This window comes from Apteryx mantelli, chromosome 30 (genome assembly GCF_036417845.1).
Source record: "Apteryx mantelli isolate bAptMan1 chromosome 30, bAptMan1.hap1, whole genome shotgun sequence".
Taxonomy (NCBI): Eukaryota; Metazoa; Chordata; class Aves; order Apterygiformes; family Apterygidae; genus Apteryx; species Apteryx mantelli.
In genome coordinates, this window is record NC_090007.1 from 2,735,213 (window position 1) to 2,745,217 (window position 10,005).

The 10,005-nt window shown below is 44.3% G+C and overlaps 1 protein-coding gene across 1 annotated transcript; it reads left to right on the forward strand.

Moving 5' to 3' along the window:
- The first annotated feature begins 702 nt into the window (after positions 1–702).
- SLC35E1 (solute carrier family 35 member E1) lies at positions 703–9,033 on the forward strand. Its single transcript, XM_013956113.2, has 6 exons — positions 703–1,102; positions 1,401–1,471; positions 1,872–2,009; positions 2,698–2,823; positions 3,351–3,596; positions 4,095–9,033. Exons 1-6 carry the CDS (start codon positions 703–705, stop codon positions 4,326–4,328), a joined length of 1,215 nt encoding a protein of 404 aa, XP_013811567.2. The 3' UTR covers positions 4,329–9,033.
- Positions 9,034–10,005: the final 972 nt, after the last annotated feature.

Genomic DNA, 10,005 nt, shown 5'->3' on the forward strand with positions numbered 1-10,005 from the left:
TAACATATCTAGCACTACGTATTTCTTGAGTTAGTTTCAAAGATCAGGAACAACTGTCACTTTGAGTACGTGACCTTCGCTCAGTCACTGTGTCTCTGCGGTTTTGGTTTCCAGAGAGTCTTCAGTGGCGGCGCTGCCTTAGGGCCTGCCTTCCGCTTCATGGGGCCTTTGAGCTGTAAGACTGGCTCAGAAAACAGATCCTGGGTGCGTTTGCGTGCACCGTATTCTCTTCTGGGTTATTTTAACCCCTCCTCTTATTCTAGCCCATCCTCTTACCTGCCCAAGTAGGAACGCTGCCCCTCAGGACGCGCTAGGTTTGGGGGGGGGGGGGACCGGGACACTAAAAGGAGCGTTTGTTAAGGGCTCCGGTTTAATGAAGTAACAGCCTCGAGCTGAGGGGAGAACAAGGCTGGGTCTCGGCGCTGCCGGGGGTGGCCGCAGGGGCTGCGGCGGGGCAGGGGCGCGGGGCCGGCGTGGACGGTGAGTGCTGAGGGGCGGCGGCGGCGCCTTCCCCCTTCCCCCCCGCCGGGAGCGCGCGGCGCTAGCGGCCGCTTCGGCGCTAGCGGCTGCCCCCGCGCAGCGGAAGTGACGCGCACGAAGGGGCGGGGGCGGTGACTCCTGCCGGCCCCCGTAGCCGCGCCCCCAGGAAGCGACGCGCTGGCGCGGTGACGTCGGCCCGGCTGCCGGGCGGCGCAGGCAGCCATGGCGGCCCCGCTGGCGGCTCCGGGGGGCGGCGGCGGCGGCGGCGGGGGGGCGGCGGCGGCGGCGGGGCGGGGTCGCGGGCCGGCGCTGCGCGAGGGCGCGCGGGTGTCGGCGCTGTGCCTGGCCTGGTACGGGCTGAGCGCCGGCGGCAACGTGGTGAACAAGCTGCTGCTCGGCGGCTTCCCGCGGCCCGTCACCGTCTCGCTCTTCCACATCCTGGGGCTGTGCGGGCTGCTGCCGCCGCTGCTGCGCGCCTGGCGGGTGCCGCCCGCCGGCCCGGCCCAGCTGCCGCCCCGCGCCTACCCCCGCTACATCCTGCCGCTCGCCTTCGGCAAGTACTTCGCCTCCGTGTCCGCCCACGTCTCGCTCTGGAGGGTCCCGGTCTCCTACGCGCACACGGGTGAGGACCGGCGGGGGGGGGCCGGTGGCGTGTGCCGGGCCCGGTGTGTGTTTGGGGGGTGCCCGGTGCTGTGTGCCGGGGCCCGGTGTGTGTTTGGGGGTGCCCGGTGCTGTGTGCCGGGGCCCGGTGTGTGTTTGGGTTGTGGCCGGGGCAGGGGGTGGCCCTGCGTGGGCCGAGGTTGTGGCTCTGGTGGGGCCGGATCTGATCCCCCACGCGCCGTGCTCCCCGGCTGCCCCGAGCGGGTAACGCGGCTGAGCCGATGTTCGCGTCCCCGCTGAAACTTTCTTCCCGTTCTCAGTGAAAGCGACGATGCCGATATGGGTGGTTCTTCTGTCGAGGATCATAATGAAGGAGAAGCAGACGACGAAGGTGCGGACAGGTTTGCTGATGGTTTCTTCTCTTGCTGGTGTCCGTGTCGTGCTTTGCTGGCTGGCGTGAGGAAGGCTCTGGTTTTGGTCACCTGGGTGAATTTTGTGATGTAGATTACAGGATTGCAGAACTTTTACATGTTCCTCTCCTCGTTACTGTGAACGTAAAGAAAACCTGTCTAAATGCAGTGAGCGAGGTGATGCTCTCCTGTGTGTACATGGATTGTTCTGGTCTGTGCTGTAATCATTTAGTTTCCTAAGCCATAGCAGTGTCGGAGTTGATCCCCGGTTCTGTTGCTGTATTCTTCCCTCTCCATCCCCCCAAATCCACAGTGCACACAAACTCTGTTGAAATGAAACGCTTAGGAGATGTCAGCTCTTCTTCTCTGCTTCCCTTTCAGGTATACTTGTCTCTAATCCCCATCATAAGTGGTGTCCTACTGGCCACAGTCACTGAACTTTCTTTTGACATGTGGGGACTCATCAGTGCTCTTGCTGCTACGCTTTGTTTTTCACTCCAGAACATCTTCTCAAAGAAGGTAATAGTTCTACTATTCTTACTATTAGTCAGTAACATCATCCTTCAGAGGACATTTTCCAGTACAGATTTTTTTTTCCCCCCTTTTTACAGTGGTGCTTTATAGTCAAAGGATCACAAAATAATGTTTGGCTGTTTTGTTTGCTTGTTTTCTACGGCTCTTCCTACATACAGTAGTGTTATACTGAAAATTGGCCAGAACTCAGAGTTTATCTTGAGCCTTTTCTTTACTCCTTAGCATGGAATTTTTTTGCCTCTGCTGACAGTTAGATAGTGCTTAAGTTTAACAATTCATTTGAAAGCTTCTACATGTCTTGCTGTATCAGATCCTTTCTTTGTAGTCAGTGTCAACACAGGCCACTACTTGAAATCTTTGGAACAGAAAGGCAAAGTTAAAATGTGTGTCTTGAATGTATTTAGTTATAAAATGATTTCTGGTTTGTACAGCATTGTAAATGTATCATTATCTTAATGCTGAGAGAGTTACCAGTCAAGAAATCATTGTTTTTCAAATAGACATCTGTATTGCTTCAGTCATCTTTATCGGAAATTCACACTGCAACAGTATTTGTTTATTTTCATAGCACATATGTCTGTTGTCTGAAATCATTACTGTTACATGGTTCCTGAATCTCTGGTAATATGTGGGCAGTAATCGAAGAAAAGATGTTTATGATGTCTTTCATCAGGTGTTAAGAGATTCCCGAATACATCATCTTCGGTTGCTGAACATACTCGGATGCCATGCTGTGTTCTTCATGATCCCAACGTGGGTTTTGGTAGATCTTTCCTCCTTCCTAGTAGAAAATGACTTGGTAAGTCTTTGGCAAATGTATTTGGGAATCTCTTCTCTATTTAAAAAAAGAAAAAAAAATTACCCAGACTAAAAAAGTGCGTTTCAGTGTAGTTCCTTGTCAGCACGGAAGGAACTGTTGTGAAACATCCTAAGAACTGTTTCACAAAATAATATAAAAATGATAGCATAGTGTCTATCATAAGAGTTCGTGTCAGGGTTAGGAGACTTAGCTTACGTGGCGGCACAAGTCCCAGAAATTAGCAACTGGAGACAGGAGCTCTGAAAAGTTATTCCAAGTTATTTGGAATAACTTGTAGCATACTAGAATGCACATTGCAAGTGTGTAGAGAGATCTTTTCTCATAAAGAGCAGTTGCACAATGTAACATTGAGCCTCTTAACTCTAGACAAATTGCAAATGCTGTTCCTATCAAAAAGCAGGTAAGAAGTGACACGTTAGATCCATGTTTCTGTATGAAAGTTTCTTTGTCTCTTATCTGAAACCTGAGATAAACTTTTTTTCTTGTAATGTTTGTCTTTATGGCAGAGCACAATGTCTCACTGGTCCTGGACTTTAATGCTGCTTATAATCAGTGGATTCTGTAATTTTGCCCAGAATGTCATTGCCTTCAGTATTCTTAACCTGATCAGCCCGTTAAGTTACTCAGTTGCAAATGCCACGAAAAGGATCATGGTCATCACAGTTTCCCTTATAATGCTTCGAAATCCGGTTACCAGCACCAATGTCCTTGGAATGATGACAGCTATCTTAGGGGTGTTCTTATATAACAAGGTAAGTGGCGGATTTGGTGTTTTGTTTTGTTTTTCAGGAAACCCACCTGGAACAATAGTTTTCATGCAGTGCTCATGTCTAGTAGCTTTGAATTATTTCTTCCAAAACAAGTTGACAATTAGCAGAATAAAAATGGAGAATGCGTGGCATAAAACTCCTTTGCAGAGGAGGGTATATGCATCACCTAAGCTCAGTACTTAGCAAAGTACTCAGGTGCTCAGGTCAGGCCAGTTGTTAGATCTCTAGTGAACTTATATTTTGATCTTAATATTTTGTTGAGAAATTAAGACTGGGCAGTAAATACTCAAATCTCTTGAGCAAAACGGAGACTTACTGATTTGGTATATCAGAGGAATGAGATTTTTATTGTGAGTCAGAAATACTTTAAGATTCTAACAAGCATAGATTATGGTATAATTGTAAAAGTGCATGTTCTTTCTAGGTATGTGAATATGCTAGCTGATAATCCAAGAAAAACATTCTTTCTTTCTTTCCCAGACAAAATATGATGCAAATCAAGAGGCAAAGAAGCAGCTACTTCCGGTTACAACTGGAGACCTTGTGAATTTGGACCGGCATCGAAACACTCCTGAAAAGTCTCAGAATGGACTTACGGCATTTGCACAACACGGAGACTATCAATATGGTCGAGCCAATGTCTTAACAGACCACTTCCAGTATAATCGGCAAAACTATCCAACTACCTACAACTTAAATCGTTTTGATATATAGAATCCTGGCAAACAGGTATAGACTGTGATATCAAAGTGTCCCCAACATTATCAGAAACTTTTAGTACATCCATGAATGTAAAGCCATTTTATTGTACAGGTTTTGCAGAAGGGAAGATGCATGTGTAGTGAAAGTGGTACAGACCTTTGACTTCTGCTAAGCAGATCTTTAAACATGAAATACTTAGATCTGACACTGGAACTAAATGCACAGTGTAGCTCTTGTACAGAGATTGTCGTGAAATGCAGATGCAAAACTTCGGTGCAAAATATCTGCTGTCACTGCTCCTTTTGGAGTCTGTCAATTGATTATTCTTTTGGCAGCTAAACTGTGGCCAGTACTTTGTTTCCATGCTAACAACATCACCTTTAATTTGTTCTCTGATATGTATTTTAATGATATTTAGGTGAAATTTTCAGAAAAAGTGAAACTATGTGCACTTCTGGTTATCAGGAGCTGTCAGTTTGAGGAGAAATGACTTATGTATATCAGTTGCGGACAGGTAGACTCGAATTCATCTTGAGCAAATACAAAACTTCATGTGGGTATTAATTACCTCTGTGCCTATGCCTTCAGGTTTTGATGACAAACCAGGAGTGTTTCTGAAAGGGTAGACAGTAGAAAGATTGATCCCTTCAATAATCTTTTCTCAGGCATAGAGAACCATTTTTTTCTAAAATCACTGTTGTCCCAGTTGCTGTAGATAACAAACAAAACAGAGCTTAAGATCATCGTTGTTTTCTGAATAATGTAGTCCTGTAACTTCAGACATTGCTCTTCCCTGGCAATACAGAAAACACCTTGACAAATAAAGTTTTTGGAACAATATGATTTTTTTTTTACTTGCTTCACACCTGTTCTTACAAAAGTCTTGTGTTGGCTTAAAAATTCAAAGTTTTAAGGTGTTTTCTTCTCAGTTTTATGCACAAATTATGCTCCTTTATTTGATTCATATTTTATGAATGCACGGATTTGAATAATCATCATTCTTAATTGTTTCTTAAGTCTCTTTTTAGCCCCTAATTGTTTTTATAACTTTCTTAATGAGCACTGTTGGAGCTGCTGCGTGCATTTGGCCTGACTTCTACTTTCAGCTGAAGGAAGTTAAATTTTATATCCTTCTCTCTTCCTGCACCTCCCCTAGCTTGAATTGTTAAGAAAAAATATTTTGAATCAGCAGTAAATATATAATTTATAGGAAAAAAGTACTGATTCAGTTAGCATAAATGAAGGTACTTAATTCTAGACAAGTTAACGGTTGTGTGTCAGATACCGCATTTGTGCATGAAAGGAATGAAACCAGTTGAACTTTGGTTTTGCTGAACCAGATTATTATTACTCCTTTAGCAAAGAAGATTTTAGGGGCCTTCTTTCCTGAACAGTAAAGCTGTTGTATAGTAAGATTTTGATAGCATAGGTATTATGTTTTTACTAGAGAGGTATTAGATACCGGTGACAATATTTAGGGTGTGGTGCTGTACAAAACACTCCCTCTACTTATTTAATGCTTTAAAAATGACTGTTTCCTTGAAGTGAAATGATGATTTGACTCTTTTCTGGATACTAAAGATTTTATTTTTAAGTGCAAAGTCAACCTGATCTCATTCTTTTGGTTGTCTATGGAGGTAGTAATGTAGACTGCCTTCCGTGATGCAGTCCAAAAGAGGAAACAGTCCTTCTGAAACTTTAGAGATGGTTTAAATATGCTGCTAATGTCCGTGAGCAAAACTTCCTTGACTTTGCTGGAGTTGAATCTGTTCATGTTGGCATAGAACTTGGGCTTTTAGCTTAGAAAATCTGAATAAATTATTCCCAAACCTGATTGACAAGAAAAAGATTGTGAGGAAAAGCATTTGTTCATATGAAATTGCTTTTGCCTATTCCAGTATTAATTTTTTTTTTTTTTAATGTGGGAAAGTGCAAAATTTGTATTTCTAAGGCTTGCTTCCCAATATTTAAGTGCTGTTGCGTAAATGTAAAAAGGATCTTGTGGCTTCTGGATTTGGACTAGATTCTGGCTCTGCAAAAGACTGTTGACTTTAGGATGAGACATTTAGGCTGAGTTTTTTAAGAGGGGCTGAAGTAAGGTGTCCAGCTGCTTTCCAAGGGAGCTAGCTGGAACCCGTTAGACTCCTGCAAAGGCTTGATCTTGTTCTTTGTGCCTCGGTTTCCCATTTGGGAAATGGGCGGCGATTCTTCCCTATCTCAAAGGGGGGTCAAATACCAATAAACAGTAGCAGTGGGGGCCATAGGGATGTGCAGAAGTCCTATGACTTAATCTGAACTTTTTCTGGTTTGTGTACCGCTGTAACATCTGTGTACACAACTTGAGCTATTCCTTAGAAGACGAATAAAGCTCCACACACCTTACTCACAGATCGGAGGCTTGGTTAAATATATATAGATGGCTTATTTTCTAAGGGACGTAGCCTGATCTTTTTGCGACTCCTTTCTGAGAAAGCCGGCACTGCACACTTAACTGTGGCAGGTCTTTGACCCTGCTTCTTCTGCCGAGAGTACAGCAGCAGGTGAGGGCTTTCTGTTGAAAATGCCTTGCCCCAGGTCCAGTTTGGGCTTGCAGCCTTGCCGTATGTCCGAAACAAAGCTGTCATACTTAGTGCGGAGCAAAAGGGGACCCACTCAAAATAGGATATCCCATTTAGGACCCAGAGAGGGAGGTGAGGAAGGCTTCTTCCCCAGAGACTGCCTGACAGCATTCCTGCTCTTCTAGATCAGCTCTGTGGTCAATGGGGATAATTTTGTACAATAGAGTATATAATTAAAACGGTTAAGTGAATCAGTTACGATGGGTGGTTTTGCTGAATACCTGAATCTAAGTCCTTAAGCAATATTGCCCACATTCAGGTAAAGAAAGTTTCTGATATTCTTGTAATATATATTTTGATCTTGGACAGCTGCAAGATCTTGTTTGGCAAAGTGAAACATTTGTTTTAACATGGTTTGTAAATTAATGACGTATTTAACTATGTACATAGATCTGTAGAAAGTATGGAAATACTGGAATAAAAAGGGCATATCTAGACAATCGTGTATAATGACCCTCTTATTAAATCAAAGTTTAGGGGTTGGTTTGTGTTTTTTTTTTTTTCACTTGCAGGACGTTTTGGGAGTGCCATACATTAGTAGTCATGGCCACTTGGGAGAAATCAGATTATTGTTTTGCTCTATGGGTGTGATACATTACCGGATGTTTTACTTAGATTAGAACTAGCATGATTTGGATGCCATAACTAGTGTTAGGACACTGTTGCTGGTATCCTTAGAAATGTTTTGATTTCCATTGTGCATTTATAACGTACATGTAAATACATCACGAAACTGGGAAATTCTTCCCAAAACAGTCCTGGGTAGTTCTAGAAATACCAGTGTGAGAGAAACCAATTTCTCCCCACTACGTGTGGGTTTTTTGTTAATAGTTCTTTAGAGTATTTGGTGCTCTTTGACGATCTCTTGAAAATGTTTCCCCTTCAGACTCAATTTTAGTACCCAGTAGTGATTAGAGCATTTTTTCCATTTGGTAAAATGCTCCTTTTTTTTCTTTTATACCTAAATACTAAATAAAATTGAGGCAATACTTAGGAGTGCGGTGATTTGTAAAACTAGTGTTGGTAATTTTGGGTCAACTCATGCTGATTCCTGAAACTCAAGACCTTTCCTTTCTAATGTGTGTTCTAAGCCGCATTTTTCTGATGTAGCATTTTGCAGCAGAAAAAAATTCTGCCGTGTAGCTATTTGTGAAAAAGGTGCAATATAAATAGAGTTTTGTTTTTCTAAGGCTTCCATTTCTGAAACATGTTGTAAACTGTTAAAAATAATTCTGAGATAACTTTGTGGTGATGGTACAGGCTGGTAAAACAATCTGTAAATCCTGAGATCACAGATGTTTTACGTAGATACTCAGTGCAAATACACAGGTGGCAGTCACCACCTATCCTTTTTTGTTTTGTTTATATTGGTACTTTATTGGTTGATGTGAATATGGGTGGTTTTACCAAAAAAAACCTGCAAAAAAACAAAAAAACCAACCCCTTAGCATATGAAATCTGGCACTTACGCAAATGCACATTCTTGTATTGTTTTCCTGTTCTTATTTCAATTGTGTTCTGTGAAGTTCAGGATGTTTCTTCGTCCAGTTGCCTGTGATGCACCTCTCCAGCCTGTCCACGTTACTCCTGAAGCTGGTGTTCCTGTATGGGATGACGGGAAAATTTTGCATTAGTGACTTTCGGATAAACTGGGACTCCTTCCTGTCCAAAGTAAAGAGTGTTCAGATGGTTTTGGTGGACACCTCTGTCTGGTCACTGTAGGGTTCGGGGCACTTTATGGATAAACTCTTGCTGCGGAACACAGAATCCTGAAGGATGGCTGCCTGGGCTCCAACGTGCAAAGCACAGATGTTTTTGCTGGGGTAGAGGGCAGCGTTACGAATTTTGAAAAGTTTCTTACTTTTAAGTGTGAGCTAAAATTTAATCTGGTCTTCTGGGGTCTGTGTTATTTTCCAGGACTGCAGAGTGATGTAGGATCATGCCCAGACTCGGTGTGTGTTGTTTGTTTGTTTGTTTTCATTTGTATCTGGATACATGCAAACATCCATTTTCTTTCTGAGTTTTTATACTCTGTAGATAATATAGTGGGGTCTCCATGGTATATCTTGTTAAGAATAAAAAGTTCTACCTTTTTGTGAGGATGTCTTTGGCTGTTATCTGTGTGACTGGAAACACTGTGAAGTGTAATGTAATGCTGAAAACTTCAGAGAGTGATCACAGCTCCAGGTGAGCACCGAATAAAAGTGTTAGGATACTCGGGTTTGCTTTTGGCCTCTAGTGATTCCCAGATGATCACTTCCATTTATAAGTTCAGTTTTTCTAATATGTTAAATAACACCCAAGTGATTTGGGCCCCGCATTGAGTTTTTGGTCTCTAGTTCTCATAAATTGGTCCTCAAGTGTTTTTCTAAAGTTGCGTAATAAGGTAGAGAGAGTTGAGCAATTCTCTCCTTGCCTTGTACCTCCCAACTAGGGTGCGAAGCCGAACAAATCGGTATGTTACCTTCGAAGGGATGCTTCCAGAAGCCAACATGTATGTAAACGTGATGTATTTTTAATCCCGTTTTGAAAGACAATGAAACACTTCTCCATCACAAGTTGGAAACTCGGGTGCAAAAGGAAAGCTAAGGTAAGGAGCAGGCAAGATCTGAGCATTTTTGCTTTAACTGCATAAATGAAAGCGCAAGTCACTTCAGAGGAAGGCAATGGCGCTTAAATTACTTGCATGTCCTTTCACAGCACCTGCGCTTTCTTTCCTTAGCGATTACGCGTGCAGTTAATTGGCCTGTCCTCCTGCGCGTCCCTGCTCCCCTTTTACGTGACGCCGGTGCTGCGGGCGGCCTCAGCGCTGCCGTGAGGGATCCCCGCAGGCGCTGAAGAACACGCTGCCGGCAACCGCATCGCCTTCGGGACGCGGTGTTTTAAGCGGAGCTGGGAACGGGGCCCGGGCGCTCCTCGGCCCGACGGCCCGGCGATGGCGGCGGCGATGGCGATGGTGGCGGCACGTGCCCTGCGCCCCTTCCGCCCGCCCGCCCGCCGTCTCCATAGCGACGGCGCCGTAAAGCGCGGCCGCGCCTGCCGCCCGGCGTTTCGCGGCACTTCCGCTCGGT